The following is a 16,564-nucleotide window of genomic DNA, read 5'->3' as shown; positions in this document are numbered from 1 at the left end:
GCTTTGAGCTCGATACAACTGCATGTCAGGTGTGCAGGGAGGTAGCCGGATGTTTCCTCTCTGGAAACACGCTACACGATCTGATGCATGCAGTAGGACACGGGATCTGGTGCTTTGCACAGCGGTGTTACCGTATATTTTTTTCCTCTACAACCTATGAAACTGAACCCCCCTGATCTACTCGTGTGTTCCCGAAACCCGGGTCAAACACAAAGGCCTGGCACAAGGCTTTTTTCTAGCCTAGAGCTCCCAGCGCGGGCGAGGGGGTTACACCGCCGTTACACACGCGTCTTGCGTGGGGAACCCCGACGCGAACGAGCCTGGCCGCAGAGCCGAGGGCGCCGGTCCCGTGCCGGGGCTGTCGGGCCGTTTCGGAAGGAGACGGGAAGGGCCCCGCTCTCCCGGGCCCCCCCACGGGCCGGGCCGGCTCCCTCCGCCGCATCCGGGTCCCGTGCCCCGCCCGGCCCGGCGCGTTGCCCGCCTGCGGTGCCCGGCGCAGCCGCCGGGGGCCGCCCGCGCCGCCGTGGTGCCCGCCCCGTGCAGCCGGCGCCGGGCGGAGCCGTGCGGTCGGGCCGGGCCGGGCTGAGCAGAGCCGGGGGCAGGAAGATGGCGAACGTGCAGCTGGAGTTCCAGGCTAGCGCCGGCGAGGCGGACCCGCAGAGCCGCCCGCTGCTCGTCCTGGGCCAGCTCCACAACCTCCACCGCCTGCCCTGGGCCCAGCTGCGGGGCAAGCTGCAGCCGCGGGTCACCGAGGAGGTGAGGCCGGGCCGCGGCGGGAGCGCGGTGTCCCAGTCCGTCCCTGTCCGTCCGTCCCCCGCCCCACACACGCCCCCCCTGAGGCGGGGGGAGCGCGGCCCCGGCCTCGAGTGGCCTCGTGGTGCGGGGGAGGCGGGGGCTCGCTCGGCCTGAGGCTGCCTGCGCGGCGCCGGGCCTGCTGCGGTGAGGGGGCCGGGCAGGGAAGGAGCCTGCCGGGCCCGCGGGAGGGGAACCCGGCCTTGACGCCCAGAGCCGCAGGGTTTTACCCCGTGAAACCGCCTCGCAGTGGCCCTTAACGGAAAAATAAAGGGGAAATGAGCCGGTCCTCGCCCCGCTCAGCGGGCCGGGCTCGGGAGCGGCAGCGGGGTCCGGCAGGAGCCTGTTACTGCTGCGGGGGGACCCGCGCAGCCCTTCCCCGCCCGCGGGTGAAGCACCGCGGCTTCGCTCCCGCACCCCTTGTGCCCACCTCGGCGGGTGGAAGGTGCCTTACCCTCCCCTGCGCGACACGGGGATGTCTGCAGTTAACGTGATTACCGACACACGCGTTCCCAGGTGGCAGATGGCCGGCGGGAGGCTGAGCCTCGCTCCCTGCACGGGGTGACGAGATGGCAGCGCTTCCACCTCCCTGCTTTGGGCTACCGCGGGCTGTTTGTTGGGGTGGTGGTGATGGCTTCTGGTAAAATGATAAATGTTTTGTATCGCGGCTTTTAGGTCGCTAGATGTTTGGCAGGTTGTTGCTTGGGGGTTTTTTTGCTGGACTCCCGAGTCATTTATGACAATATTTAGCTGCCTTTTGTTTGTTTGTTTGCTTTTAATTAAATTGCTATGTGAAACAATAGCAGAGGACTAGTAAATCAATCTGTCTGTTTATCCATAGGAAAACTGTCTCAACTTATTAAAGCTCTGCAGCAGCCTTTGCACTAGATGATGTGGGCTTAAATTGTAATTTGTATGGCTTAAAAGAGATGCTTGTAATGGAAAGTGCATTTGTGTTTTCTGGTTAATAAACAGGTCCGTTGTATTTTCATGTTTCTTTTCACTCTAGAGGTTATTGCATTTAAAAGTGTGTGCACATACAAGCATAGAATTGTTTAGGTTGGAAAAGACCTTTAAGATCAACACCTAAAATCCTGTAATTAGAGGGTGCCTAAATGTAGTGGGAATGCGATGGAAAGAAAAGTCTGATACAGTTCTTTAAATTCTTCTTTTCTCCCCAGATCTGGCAATCCGCTTTAAGCACTCTGAATCCAAACCCCACCGACAGCTGTCCTCTCTACCTGAATTACGCCACTGTGGCCGCTTTGCCTTCCAGGGTCAGCCGACACAATAGTCCATCTGCAGCTCAGTTCATCACCCGCCTGGTTAGAAATTGCCTTCCCGGAGGTGTCAACAGATGTATTGTTGTAAGTGGCTGTTTGGAAATGCTTCTGGTGAAATATCTAGTCAAGTATTTTCTCAACTTTTCAGGATTTTAGCCGTATCCAAGGAGACTGGAGGTGGGCAAGTTTTACCCATATAATTATGCTGACATTTATAAGTGGTTTTGCACTGACGCATAAACAAGACCTAACTATAATAGCTTATGCATGCTCAAGCAGTTGGAGGGAATTAAGGTTGGATATATATGGAATGTCTTTAACAAGGAATGTCCATGCAAAGGGAACCAGGAGTGGCTTTTTTCAACTAGGATTTATGACATTAGCACATGCTGTAGAAGATTGATGTAGCCTGCATGCAGGGTGCTGTGTCTATATCACATAACCCATTTAAGGTGTCTTGTTTGTGTTATTCAGTGAATTTTAAAAGTTTTAATGCAAACTACTGCTCCAGTGTGAGTCCTTTGCAGGACAAGCTCTTGGACTCTTGGTCATCTTCTGTATGAGCTTGATGAATTTGTTACTTGTTTCTATGGCTCCTCCAGATTAAATCAGATTTCTAGGTTGTTAGAGAAGGCTCACATAGTCAGTGTCAGCAACAAAATCTAATTATCCTCTTTACTGGGAAAACTTATTTGCAAGAGTAATAACTCTACTTAAATTTTTTCCCTTGTAGTTAACTTTGAAAATGTTTAGCTAAAACTGCTTTTTGTTGGTAATTTCTGTAATGAACTTCAGAAGAATAGTCAACGTGTTAAAAAGCTTCAGGTTAATATTAGCCACATCCTCATATCATTTCTGTATTTGTTTTGAACACACGTTGATGATTCCTGTGCTTTTTTGTCTTGATCTATAGGCCAACCTGTGTTAATTGCACTAGTATAATTAATGTAGTCTAGCTCCCTTATCAGGATGTACTAATTCCCACACAGTCAAGTCCAGCAGTGCAATTCATTTCCATATGGGAAATGAGTGAACCAGTTCAGTGTGGTGCTGCTTATACTGCCACCCAGTCCATGCAAAACATGGCGTACGGGTATGTCTTGATTCAGACATCAGTTTTTTCCAGCCCTCTCCTTTTTTTTCTTTTTTTTTTTTTTTTTTTGCCCCTCTTCATCAATAATATCACAGGTGACATCCTTTTTAGTGTAGTCTTCCACATCCTTAATGTCATCTAACTTGTTTGTCTTCTGGCTGGTGTTTCAGATGGTCTGTGAGCGGTCTGAAGTCTTCGCTTCTGCTTGTGCGTTGGCCAGGGCTTTCCCGTTGTTTACACATCGGTCCAGTGCATCAAGACGCACAGAGAAGAAAACTGTAACAGTAGAGTTTTTCCTGGTTGGACAAAACAATGGACCAATAGAAGTGGCAACACTTAAAGTAAGATTTTGGGGCTTTTCCGTCATCAGTTGTTTCCATTATTCCTTGATTTATTTATTTTTTCTTCAATTTGTTGCATGCACAAATACATCTGTCTCGGGCTACGTTTGGAATAGGTGTGGTATCTAAAGTAATAAATTATCCTAGGTCAAAGTTCCTTGAGATTGATCAGTTCACAGCAACTGTGAGTAGAAATATTGAACATATTACTGCAGCAAAGGCTGAAGATGTTACTCAGATTTCAGGGGTGGAAAACACCAAACACGTAGCACAGAGAAAATTTCTCTTTTCTCTTGTTTGTCATAGATGCAAATAGTGTATTTTTAGCCTTTAACATTACATTGCCTTCAGTGTGTGGGCTTCTTAGTTTCTTTTACCAGGGCAAAATCTGGATGTGGTTGTGCAGGTGACTATCACAGTGAAGTTATTAAAAATTGCTTATTCTGGGATCGCATATGGCCTCTACTATTTCTGTCTGATGTACCTCTTTGGCAGAATTTTTCTAGCAGAGCTGTAGCCATAAACAAGACCCTAAGAAGCAGTACAGCTTGGAGATGAGCTATACATAACAGTTAAATATGTCTAAGTTGTCTTTCAATAGCAGATAATCAAAGACTGTTTCCCTTGCACATGACTGTTATAGAGAGGAAACGCCGTATCAGGTAACTTTTAGCATGGTAGGTCGTTCCTCTTCCAAGATCCTAACTTAAAAGCTATTCCAAGGTTTGCGTTTCAGCTGTTAGGCAACTTCCCGGTCAGTGCTCCAGGTTCTGTGCTTCAGTACAGATGGACACTCACTTAGCCGATCGGTTAGGGAGGTTATACAAATCCATTAAAACTTTTGGCAAGGGATTTGACAAAGGAGGCAGTGTTGCTGCATCTGAAATTTGCAGAATTGCAGCTTTAGGGTATTTTTTTTCAATTTCAGTATATTTTCCTCTACACTTTGTCCTTACTCTACGAGTTGAGTTGGCCGTGGCAAATGATGTCAGACCAGTTTTCAGGAAAGTGACAGAGACAGACGTGCTATGAGTACAACTGTTGATCGCTCAATTTTTCCATGCCCCAAATCAGAAAAAACATGACTGGTGTCAAAACCAGTTCCTTCAAATAGGTAGATTCCAAACCACTTGGGTTATTTATAACTATAAAACAAAGCTGAAATGGTTTCTACCTCCTGGTCTTCCCCTTGATATCAATGCCAAAACTATTACTGGCTTCCTCCAAGCTAAGTTTTCACCCCTTAAATTCAACCTCACCAGACAGCTAATGTAGAGCATGGAAGAGGCATGTGGTGGGATCTTTTTAGCTAAATCTCTCCCTCGGCATGTTGCTGTATTTTGCACCTACTGCATTGTCCAGGATATGTTACGGTGAGGACTAGCAGGGATGGTCAGTTTTACAAGGCTGCCATTATCAAGGTTCTCTTTAGCACCCTGGAAGCCAAACCCAGGCACAGCTTATTTTTGTAAGTCATATTATTTCCCTTGGACTTGACCTTTGGGTTAGAGCACCTCCATTTACCTGCACGGCCTTAACGGTGAATCACCTCAAACCTAGCTTGGCTCCTGAGGAGGTCCTTATCCCTTTAGGGGAAGTAAAGCAATCAAAAATAATTGTAAGGAACGGGGCACCATTCCAAAGCAAGCTGAGGTTTGAGTGTGCTGGGATACAGAATGTATAGAGTCCTTAGGCCAGTCTGGCCAAGCCAAACTTCAGATACCTCGGTATGAATAACTAACCAACACATCAGATTCCTTTGAAACCCATCTTGACTTACCCTTCTGCTGTGTGTGGTCTTCAATGCAGTGTGGCTACTGGAGAGCTTGAACAGAGCTTCCTTCCACCTAGTCTTTTTGTTTCGAGTTGTTGATTCACAGGAGTTAGAAATTGAAGCTGAGAGTCTGGTGCCCCCATTGTCCTTTTTGCCAGGAGGATCCTTCTTTAAGGAAACAGCCTCAGCACGCTCACCGTGGACCATTTTCATTCTGTCCACTCTTGCTTAAATAAGTTTTTACTCGGTCCGGGCAAGGGTCCCTCCATTCTGCCACAGGAATGAGGAAAGAGAGGCATGCATGTTTCACGCAAATATGAAATACTCTACATTCCCCATGGGTCTGCCATATGGAATGTCTTACAGTAGTAATCTTTATTGCACTCAGCCACTCTGCGTGCCACATACAAACTCTGCGGTTTCCCATGTTGTATATTATGTAATCTCTGCAGGTTTCCAGCACAAGCAACCTACAAGCTCATTGTGACTTCATGAATTGGCTTCTTCTTATCTTTCTTTCCTCCACCTCACATTGCCTTCTTGGTCTCCCTTTGATAGTGGAGAAGGCTATCAATTTTGCAATATCAGTTCACTGTGGGAAGGAATACAGTTGCTTAGAAATTAGAGCATGAGGAAAAATAACTTAAGCTTAACATATACAAAAAATAATGGTTAGCTTGGTTGACATTCTTTAATACTGTACAACTGCCTGTGATGGGTTGCAGTTAAGCATTAATGTGCTCCAGAGGAGCCACGCATCTGGTATTGGCTGCGTAGGACTACATGCAAAGCTATGCAGAAAACCAGCCCAAGGCCACTTCTTAGGTGTCCTCACTTCTTTTCATAGTGTCTGGCAAGTGCTACAGAAGGAGTCAGGCTGGCTGCTCGAATTGTGGATACCCCATGCAATGAGATGAACACAGATAACTTCCTGGAGGTAGGTAATACACCTGATGAGTAAGAGTTAGTAATTCTAGGTCTAGACTACAGTAATCAAGAGCTAGTGTTGCTGTCTCTTAGCAAAACCTGTATGTCAGCAGAGCGAAGCGCATCAAAGAACCTGTCCAAGGATGCTGAGGCTATTTCTTTGACCTTTAATATTTCATAGAACTCTGCTAAGTTGGAAGGAGGTGGAATGTAAAGCTTGGGGTAAGGCACTGGGAGTCAGAAGACACGAGTTCTTGATTCGGTCATGACACTGGCTTCTTTGCCAGTGCTAGTGTTGTCTTAAGCCCGATGGTGTAAGAGTTCTGAAATTATGGGACAGAAGTTGACGTGTTTCCAGATGAATTTTATGCTAAAGACCTGGAAAGCTGTCGAGAATGAAAATATTCCTGTCCTATTGCATCATGAACCAATAGAGTGAACAGCTGGCCTTTACCTCTGAAGATTTCTTTTATTGGCGGAGCTTAAAGGTCAAATTCGTATTTCATGCCATAGTAAGTCAAGGATGTCTCAGTGGAACTAGGCCATTGGAAAACCAGTACCCCTCCCAAAATTGTTAATGTTTGTATGTGTATGCATACTGAAATCACACAAAACCCTTATGTGGATACCCATATGTGTGGAAAGACACAAATGTGTCCTTCTGATGACTGACTGACTATGTCCTTTTTCTTTTAATGATTAAGGAAATCAAAAAAGTTGGCAAGGATCTTGGGATTACTCCTACCATTATTCGAGATGAGGAGCTGAGAGAGAGAGGCTTTGGAGGTATATCTTGTTGAAAATTCAGCTTTTCTCCTAGCAGTTAATTGGAATGTTTTGCCATCTCCGTTGTAATGTTTTCTTTGCACATTTTTGAAACATTTTATTGCCCGTAGTATTCCAAGATGTTTTACAGAAAATACCCACAAATTGCCCCCTAGTCTTTCTTCCCCACAAGTGGTTTAATTCTCTGTTTTCCAGGTATCTACGGAGTTGGCAAGGCAGCTCTGCATCCTCCAGCCCTAGCAGTTCTCAGTCATACTCCAGATGGTGCTACGCAGACCATTGCATGGGTGGGCAAAGGTATTGTGTATGACACTGGAGGACTCAGCATTAAGGGAAAGGTACATAAACACTTGTTCTTCTGCTGCCTTTGCTTACAGCGTTGTTTTCTGATGGAAATAATTCAGTTAATGTCTGAAGGAAACCAAAGTATATTTATTTGAGTAAACACTTGATCTACTGTCATCCGTATGGACAGAACCTATCAGGGGAGAAGACCGAATAGGATTCAAGGAACCTTTACAGAGCAGTTAAATAGCTACCTGATATTTTGCCCTTTAAGTATTGCCGACTGCTAGGAAAAAAACTAGAAACAAAGATTTTTAATTTCTGATTTTGTAGATAGATCCAAAACCCATTTGAGTTGGTTTCAGTGCGAATCTTGTAAACAACCTTTTTCTTTTTTTCTTTTCTAACAAACTAGCATCAGAGGTTTAGTACTTTCCAGTTCTAAGGCAAGATCCACCAGTAAGCAGATTCATGTGTTCCATGTTTCTGTTACAGCTCAACACTGTCAAGACCTGAGTTACAGAAGCATCAGAAACACTAGTTTTAGTAGGCATTACTCTGAAATTATCTTTTAAAAAAAAATAAAGTTATGGTTCTGTTTAAACAGACTACTATGCCTGGAATGAAACGAGACTGTGGTGGAGCAGCTGCTATTTTGGGTGCCTTCAAAGCCACTGTAAAGCAAGTAAGTAAAATGTGTTAATTGATATCATGTATCCTAGCATTGCCAAGGAGCAGTCTAACTTTTGGATATATTCCCAGATATGGGGGCCAGGCTAATCTTGAAGTTCTGACCTGCCACTGCTATTAGTGATCTTGAGCCACTCTGCTCTTTGAGGAAAATATTTCAAATCTTTACCGGGATCTTGAGAATTGTGAGAAATAGCTTGAGTGTTATTTTTTTAAGAATCTTTCTTGAATTTCAGGGTTTGTTCTGTGGACTGAGTGGTTTCTAGTTCCTTGAATCAGATTTATACTTGAGTTATCCAGAGCTGATTTTGTTTAAGCTGTGGGATTTGGGGCAGCTGTCGTCCCCTTAGCAAAGAAGGGGATGAGTGACTCTGCGATATGAAGTCTGTCCATATTCCAAATCCTGTGCCAGTTCTAATATTAACCTACTGGGGAAGTGGCAGCTCCAGTCTCATCAAGAGCTGCTTGTCGGTTTGGCTCTGTGGTCAGAAAGTAGTAGGGGAGCTGAGAAGAAGCCAGGTATGGAAATATGAAGAATTAAAAAAATGCATATTGCACTTTAACAATATGAACTGGGGAAAAGAAGTGGCCGCTGCCAATAAAACTCTGCCCTCTCCACAAATCCAGTGACTGAGTCTTGCTGACAGAGCAGCTATTGCCTCCAAGGAGTATCCAAAGTTCAAAGAACATTTACTGCTGCAGATTAATGCATAGATCTGACGGAAGCTTTGTCCAGGGGATGATCAGTGCCAAATTCCCATTTCTCAAGAGTTTAGCTCTGTGCCTTGGCCCTAGCAGCACGTTTGATGTGGAAAGATTGTAAACTTCACAGTTATCTGCAGAGACTTAAAATTGAAAACAGATTTGTGAGCTGCATCCTAGGCAAAACGGCTGGCTTTCCATAATTAAGTCCTTCAGAAAGTTAGATCACACGTTTGCAAGGGACAAGAGCTAGAACTTACACAGTGCTTTGGGAGAGTCTGGGGAAGCCATGGATGTGGTGGGTTCTTTCAGTGATTCACTCCTTGTTTCCAAAGTAGTTTTGTGTGTCATTGTCTGCACTGAGAGAAGTTGCATTCACAATTACAGTAGGTGTGAATGTAAGTGATCTGTCATTCATTTCATATGCAATTATTGTAGCAATGAATAAACTGGCAGTGATATGTTTGGACAAACTGAGCCTGAAGAAGCTGTCATACCTCACAAGAAATCTGTGCCTTTATATGTAAAAACAAAAGCATGATCTCACTGCTTAATTTTACAACCTCATGTAAGAAGACCTGTTAATGAAATCCCTGCAGAAAATGTATTCAGATAGGCAGTGGAAAGAATTTGTCGCAGGACTTTTTTAAAAATGCTTTTAAGAATAATATAAAGCTGGGAGAGGTTTAAATTAGCTATGCTTTGTCACAGAGACTGAAGTTGGAAATGTGTGTTGGATAGAAAGCTCAGCGGGAAGAGGGGCAGAGGTTATTATCCATCCTCAGAAAATATCTGCCTACATGCTGTTCAACAGTTTTACAACATGGTTTAAAAAGGCTTTGGATAGCAAAATTAAGCGAGTGATTTTTCCTAGAAAGATGCATTTCATCCGTTTTGAGCTTTCCAGCACAAGGGAGAAGAGAAAAACATTCATTTAAATTTTTTAAATCCTTCTTGAGCCTGCATGCTAACATAGTGAATCCTGGTTTTGAACAGACAGAATGAGACTCAGGAAAAGGCAACTGATTCTGGAAGCAGGTTTTCACTTTTTGGCAGTAGATTAACCACATCTCGCACTTGGGAGGAGGAAAATTTGGTGCAGTCCAGTGACAGATTATGAATAGAGGGGGTTTTGCTGCACAGACCGTTATGGAAGAGCAAAGGATCATAGATGGAAGGTTATCTCATCAACAATGCTGTTTGCCCACTGGCTGGGCTAGAAACTGCTCAGTTACTTTATGGCTTCTAGATGCTGCCTGTTATTTTGAAAGGTTTTGATTGATGCATTTGCCCTTTAGACTTCAGAACATGAGCTGATTCAGCAAGTCCAGATTTCTTCAGCTGTGGACTTTTATCAAAAGATTTAACAGTAAAACTGGCCTCCGTTTCCCCAGGAATCTGAAGTTTTTAAGGCTCGCTATCCCAGTTGAGGAGGATCCGTGTTTTTATTTTTTAAATGCTGCTGTCTCCCTTTCTCTTCCTAGGACCCCTTCACACAATACAGCCGTTGTATAAATAACAAAATCATCATAGGTCTTAAAATATCATCCATAACTGTATAAGCACTTGATGTTAAACCAAAGTAAACCAGAAATGGTATATACCAGAAGAGAGGAGGCTAAGGGAAAAGAAGAAAAAAAAAGGGAGTTTGAAAATGCTGTGTGCCTCCCAGCAGGAATGATACATAAAAAAACCCAAACCAAACAAAAAACCCCCAACCACAACAAACAGCCACCCCCCAGAAAAATCCAACCTAATCCTAATTTGTCTTAGCCATGGATATTTTTGGTTTTACGTGGAAAGAGAGAGGATAGATCCTGGTAGCATGTATCTGGCCTGTGGTGAAGTTGGACGCCGAAGGGCAGTGAGCTGTGTCGTTGGCAGCTGGGAGATCCGCTGAGACATCGGAGTACCACCACGTTCCAGGATTGCCACGATCCAAGTTGCTTTCCAACAAAATTCTCAGAGGTGGAATCTGTTCACCTGGGGTTGCTTTTTAGGGAAAGCATACAGTTCACAAATGGCTGCATACTAGCGTTTATTATTACCATCATCTTCCACTGTTACTCTAGGCTCTTCCGCAGTGTGGCAGAAATGATGGGAAGGAGCTCAATTTCTCAAATGACCCCAGTTGTATCTTTGTTGTTATTGGAGACTAAATAAAAGCAGTGGAAAATACAGGGTTTGGAGAATAATCCCAAGCATCCTGGCTGGCTGTGTAATGCCCTCTCAGAATGCCTTTGTAACTGTCACATTGAAAGCGTCCTTGCTTGGATCTTTCCTTTGTGGCTACGAAAGGTGAAGGAGTTACACAGTCCGGACCTGTTGTTTGTGATCTCTGTTGTAAGTCAGTGTTCGAGTTGTATTACAATGAGGTGAGTGAAGCGTCACATCTTTGGAGATGTATTCTGCTGATTTTCATACAGGGATGCTGTAGTTTAGTGACTTGGTGTTTGATTTTGGTGAGCTCAGTGGGCTTTGGAGTTGTGCTAGTGAAGATCTTACTGGAGCTGGCTGTAAAGAGCTGAACACGCCCTTCCCAGGGAATCAGGTTTGACTAAACGTAACCCCCTCCAGTTGTATCTGCACACTGCATATAAAAGATGTTTTAATTTGGATACCTTGCCACTGAGGGGAGATTGTACTGATCACTGCTTAATTGACAAGGGCTTTGTACATCCCTTCCCCGTTTGTCTGTCACATGCATACAGGCTTTTATTCGCTCTCCAGTGAGAACTCTAAAACCAGCATTAGACGTTACCTCCTCACCCGCTTTCTATAGCTCTTGGCCTCAGCTTCAAGACACAGGACATTCCTCACATTTCCCATGTAATTGGTGGCACTGCTGTCAAGAAGTCGTAATCCCTTGTTGATTTCAGTCACAATAAATTAGCTCGATGTGAATCAAAACCCATTTCTCTCCTATTGTTGTTACAGGGTTTTAAAGACAATCTTCATGCTGTTTTTTGTTTGGCTGAGAATGCAGTCGGACCGTGTGCAACGAGACCTGATGACATTCATGTTCTTTACTCTGGAAAGTAAGATTGTATCTATCCTTTTCACAGAAACATTGAGAGGAAACATCATCTGTGGTTCTATTTATCTGAGTACCCTGCAGATTGTGAACCTGTTCCTCGTCAGCTTCCGTAAATATTGATAATAGTATTTCAGACAGCCATAGTAGTGAGTTTTAAGTGTGCTTAGAGTTTGCTGTTGGGTATGGAAATACACATCAAAATACCTATCACGTATCATGAGCTGAAGTTTCCTTAAAGCACTCGGGTTTAGGTGTTTTTTCCAGTACAACTGGTTTTCTGTGTCCATCTGTAGTTTATATTGTCTCCGTCACAGAGGCAGGCTACCATTGTATAAGAATCTCTTCTCGTTTTAAGCGGAGCATGATACCTCTTTGTATGGCTGTAATTTGTAAAATCCCAGCTTGACATGCTAGGCTTTATACAGGCCAAAGAAGTAGACCTGACCATGAGGGCAATAGTGTATAACGCTCTTCCGTGTGTGCCCTGTCCGGGTGCTTGCAGCTGGGGAAGCAGCAGCCATACGGACTTGCAGGGTCAAATGAGAAAGTGAGCGAGGTTTGAGTCTGCTTTCTTGTCCAGTATTCTAGTCCAGACAGATGAGTCTTAACTTCCAGCCTAAAGCGCTGTTTTATTAAATGCCCTCTCTTCTTCCTAGAACTGTGGAAATCAATAACACTGATGCAGAAGGTAGACTGATACTGGCTGATGGAGTAGCTTACGCATGCAAAGATCTCGGAGCTGATATAATTCTTGACATGGCCACTCTTACTGGAGCTCAGGTACTGATACAGAACTGCTAGCAGGCAGGGGGTGCATCCTTCTACTGTCTGTGCATCGTACACTTCTTTGCCTTGGGCCTGCTAGTCTTCGGGGGCAAATAGATATAACGAACCGTCATGCCTGATGGTGGCTTCCTAAGCTTGTGCAAGACAAAGTTGCCAGCAGCAACCCCAGTAAACTGTAACCCTCTGTGCACCGACATGTGTCGTGAATGTATTACATTTATAGCTGCAATACTCAAGCGGGGGGTTTTTTGTTCTTTATGCAACTTTTTTGCTTTTGCATACTTAGAGAAAAAACAGTATTCTTCTGATGACATTAGCAGCTGATATAAGCCATCCAGTTCTCAATGTTTGTGATGCAGTAGCTTTATAATTAGCAGAACTGATTTGATGATAGCGATCAGGAATTTTCTTGATGATAAAATGGCTTACATCGTATCATTCTGTGTATGACTTAGAAGGGTACAAATTTAATGCTATTGTTTTTTGAAGTCTATTCCTGTTTTATAGAAGGTTATATTGATGAGCAGTGATTCTTGTGGTTTAATTTTCTAGAAAATGAATTGGTCTTCATATCAGGAGGAGAAATGGTGGCAAATTTTAGAAGCATGAATGTTGCATACATTGGTGTAAACATCAATCCTTTGAAAGTTTCCCATCATTGTCCTACTGGAAAACTGGTGTGATGGTGGCTTCTGGGTTTTGTATATTTGGAAGGAAGCAACCTTTCCGATGAATGAGGATGTTACATTCAGACTGTTTGTGTGATTGACACACATTGCTGGGGTATCCTTTATGTGTGTGTTAGATATTTTATTTATAATTCATTGCTGATTTAATTTTATTTCTAAGGATAAATAATTATGAAGTGATATAGTTTGCTTGCTCAATAACTATAAAGAAATATTTTTGTGGGACAGTGGTTTGAATAGGCCAGACAAATGCAGACTATTTCACTGCAGAATGAATTTTCAGAAATTTTAAAGGATTCAACAATAGCTACAATGTCTTTGTCTACAGCTGTAACGCTACCTTCTTGTAGAGTAGTTTTGAGACTTTTTTGCTTGGTGGTTTTGTTAAATGGAAAGCAGGTGTTAATGCTGAGAGGAAGTAGTACAGAATTATCCTACGCAGCACAGTTAAGGCGAATCCTTCCTGATTTTGTCTTATATCTCACTAGGGAATTGCTACAGGAAAGTATCATGCTGCTGTCCTTACCAATAATGAAGAGTGGGAGAAGGCTTGTGTTAAAGCTGGCAGGAACTGTGGAGACTTGGTCCATCCTCTTGTGTATTGCCCCGAGCTCCACTTCAGTGAATTTACCTCTGCTGTAGCTGATATGAAGAACTCTGTGGCAGTAAGATTTTTTTTTTCTTTAAATTTCATTTATTACATAAAAATGTGCATTTTCTAGATAATGTGCTGGCCTGTTGATAGCTGGCTGAAAGCTCTTCACAAGGGCTGTAATCTTTCAAAATGAGCCATATAATTCTGGTCTTCAAGGTCTTTTACCTGGGGATTTTGCAGGCTGTATGTTAGTACACTGATATTTATTGTCAATTTTAAATGGTAGCCTGCTGCAAAGGTATCTTTGGGCTGCTTGCCTTTTAAGCATGGCCCTAAGATGAATGCTAAATTCTTGGATGGACATTATTTAAGTTGTAAAGACAAGTATTCCTTAGATCATATGTAAGCAGCAGAGACAGTAACTGGGAATGCAGAAACCTGGAAATTGAGGACAAAGGCCTCGGGCATCGCTGCAGCTGCTTTTGCTGTGTTTGAGAGCTACCATGTGTGCTGAGTTCCAGAAGCACTGCGGAAAGGAGCTTGGGCAGAAGAGGAATTGAGCTGGGCTAGACTGCTACCAGGGATTCACTCAAAGGATTTACAGTTGGTTTGCAGGACTGTTTTAGGGCCATTCATGAAGCTCTGAACTAGACTTGCACAACTGTCTTTTCTGTAGGCAAGAATAAAACATTGACGTTTTCTCTTCTTGCAAGACCAACTGTGTTTTTATTATTTCTACAGGACCGAGACAACACTCCAAGTTCCTGTGCTGGGCTCTTCATTGCTTCTCACATTGGCTTCGACTGGCCTGGAGTCTGGGTCCATATAGACATTGCTGCGCCTGTTCATGCAGTGAGTATGTTTGTATGACTTCTGGTGTTTTCATGGGCCAGCGAGCTGGGTAAAGAAAACTGCTTGTGCCTGCACACGCTCTGAATTCTGTGCCATCAAATTCAAAACGAGAGAGTTAGACGAAGAGTTCTTTTGAAAAGCATTGACTCTTCATCTGTGTTGGGAATTGTTTTTGTAGCTTCACCTGTTCATAGTTTTCATTATGGTTTTAAAATATTCTAACGGTCACTTTAATCAGCAACATCGGTGTAAACTTTGACAACTTGCCTGCTTTCTGTTGGTGGCAAGAATCCTAGCCTTCCATTTTCACCCATATTGTTTTAAGGTGATTGACCAGAGTTGATCATCCTGCCTGCTGACCTGCAGCAGAGACGAGATTTGTTTCTTCTTGGGGGTTTCCCTTCCTCCCTTTCTCCCTTTGATGGAACTCGTGTATGTTATTTCTTTCCTAAAAAATAAGCCAATTTATTCCCCTTGCCTCTTTTTTTTTTTTTTTTTAAACCCAACTTTCTCAGCTCATACTCCAAATCCGTGCTCATGCTGGTTGGAATGTTCCCTGCCCTGAACAGTGCTAGCATAAATCCACCCTTGAGTCAGTGTGAGCTCTGTTCTCATGTGAATCAATCAATGTGTTGGTTTAATCTAAGCGGGACAGATTCTGATAGCCGTAAGGATACAGAAGCACAAGCTGAGCAGGCCTGCTGGGCACCCTGAGTATTTGCTGTGGCCATGAGCCATCACTACTCTTGTTGAGCGAGTAGGTAAATTAAAACTAGATTCAGATTATACAGTCTGAAGTGTGAATTGTTCTTTTTTTTTTTTTCCCCTAGGGTGAACGAGCTACTGGCTATGGCGTGGCTTTGTTGCTGTCCCTGTTTGGAGGGGCATCTGAAGACCCTTTGCTAAACATGGTGTCCCCTCTAGGGTGCAATGGAGACTCTCCCACCGAAGACATGGAGAGGGATTCCAAAAGGCGGCGCCTGGTTTAACGCGCCCCCAGCCCGAAGTGACGGGGTGCATGGGTTACCTCACTTTGCACTGATTCATTCTCAAGCAATGAAAATGTCACACATTGGAAATTGCCATTTTTTTTTTACTATCATGATAAGATTTATTACTTGTTTCTGATAAAAACAGCCTGATTTCTTGTTTTTTTAAATTATTGGTGCACACAGTTGCTGAACAGTGTCACTGGTGCAGAGTCCAGGCTCAACTAACTGTACCAGGAAGAGGGCGCATCCTCCTGAGCTCCTCACAAAACCTAACTAAGTGCATTAATGCATGAGAAGCTCCCTCTAGACTGAAGAAGCAACTGCAGCTACTGCTTACAAAGCCTTCTGAATTACGTATTATATGTGAGGTTTTATCAGACATTTCTGCAGGCCCCACTACATCTCAGAAAACAGGACAAGGAAAAACAACCTGTAGACTTGGCTTATTCAGTGACAATTTAGCTTAGCAGCAAAGGGGATGTAATGAGAAAAGGCCTATAGTTTTAATAAGGTGCTGTTTCCGCATGTTTCATTTTTTTCTCTGACCAGTAAAATCAGCGAGAGTGGTCCAGAACATACCTACATAAATCTTTCACATACAAATTACAGAATGTATTCATGTTAAATGAGGAAAAAAAATAGGGGGACTGTGATTGAGTAAAATTGGTTTACAAAGCAGAGTGGCTTCTTGCCACTTAATAAATTTATTATTATTAAAGCAGCTTACATATCCCATGTGGTGTTTCATGGTGTTATTTACATTTCTGAGAACACTGAGTGCTCCAAAAGTTTGTGTGCAACATCATTACTCTGTTCAAATCCCTTTTCCCAGCACTCATACATCTGAAAACAGACCTGATGGAGTAACAGCTTACACGGAATGGCTTGGGGCACTTCTGAAGAACTTAGCTGATTCACTTAATTTGTTTGATTCACCAGT

General features: G+C 43.6%; 1 protein-coding gene across 1 annotated transcript; it reads left to right on the top strand.

Annotated features, from left to right (window-relative positions):
- Positions 1-512: 512 nt before the first annotated feature.
- Positions 513-16,359, top strand: NPEPL1 (aminopeptidase like 1). The gene is made up of 12 exons (XM_054845620.1): positions 513-756; positions 1,974-2,159; positions 3,339-3,509; positions 6,131-6,220; positions 6,915-6,996; positions 7,192-7,334; positions 7,889-7,966; positions 11,611-11,711; positions 12,367-12,490; positions 13,674-13,850; positions 14,522-14,632; positions 15,463-16,359. The coding sequence occupies exons 1-12, from the start codon at positions 607-609 to the stop codon at positions 15,619-15,621; spliced, it is 1,572 nt and encodes a 523-aa protein (XP_054701595.1). The 5' UTR covers positions 513-606; the 3' UTR covers positions 15,622-16,359.
- Positions 16,360-16,564: the final 205 nt, after the last annotated feature.

This window comes from Grus americana, chromosome 17 (genome assembly GCF_028858705.1).
Source record: "Grus americana isolate bGruAme1 chromosome 17, bGruAme1.mat, whole genome shotgun sequence".
Classification (NCBI taxonomy): Eukaryota; Metazoa; Chordata; class Aves; order Gruiformes; family Gruidae; genus Grus; species Grus americana.
This window is presented reverse-complemented; position numbering and strand designations above follow the sequence as displayed.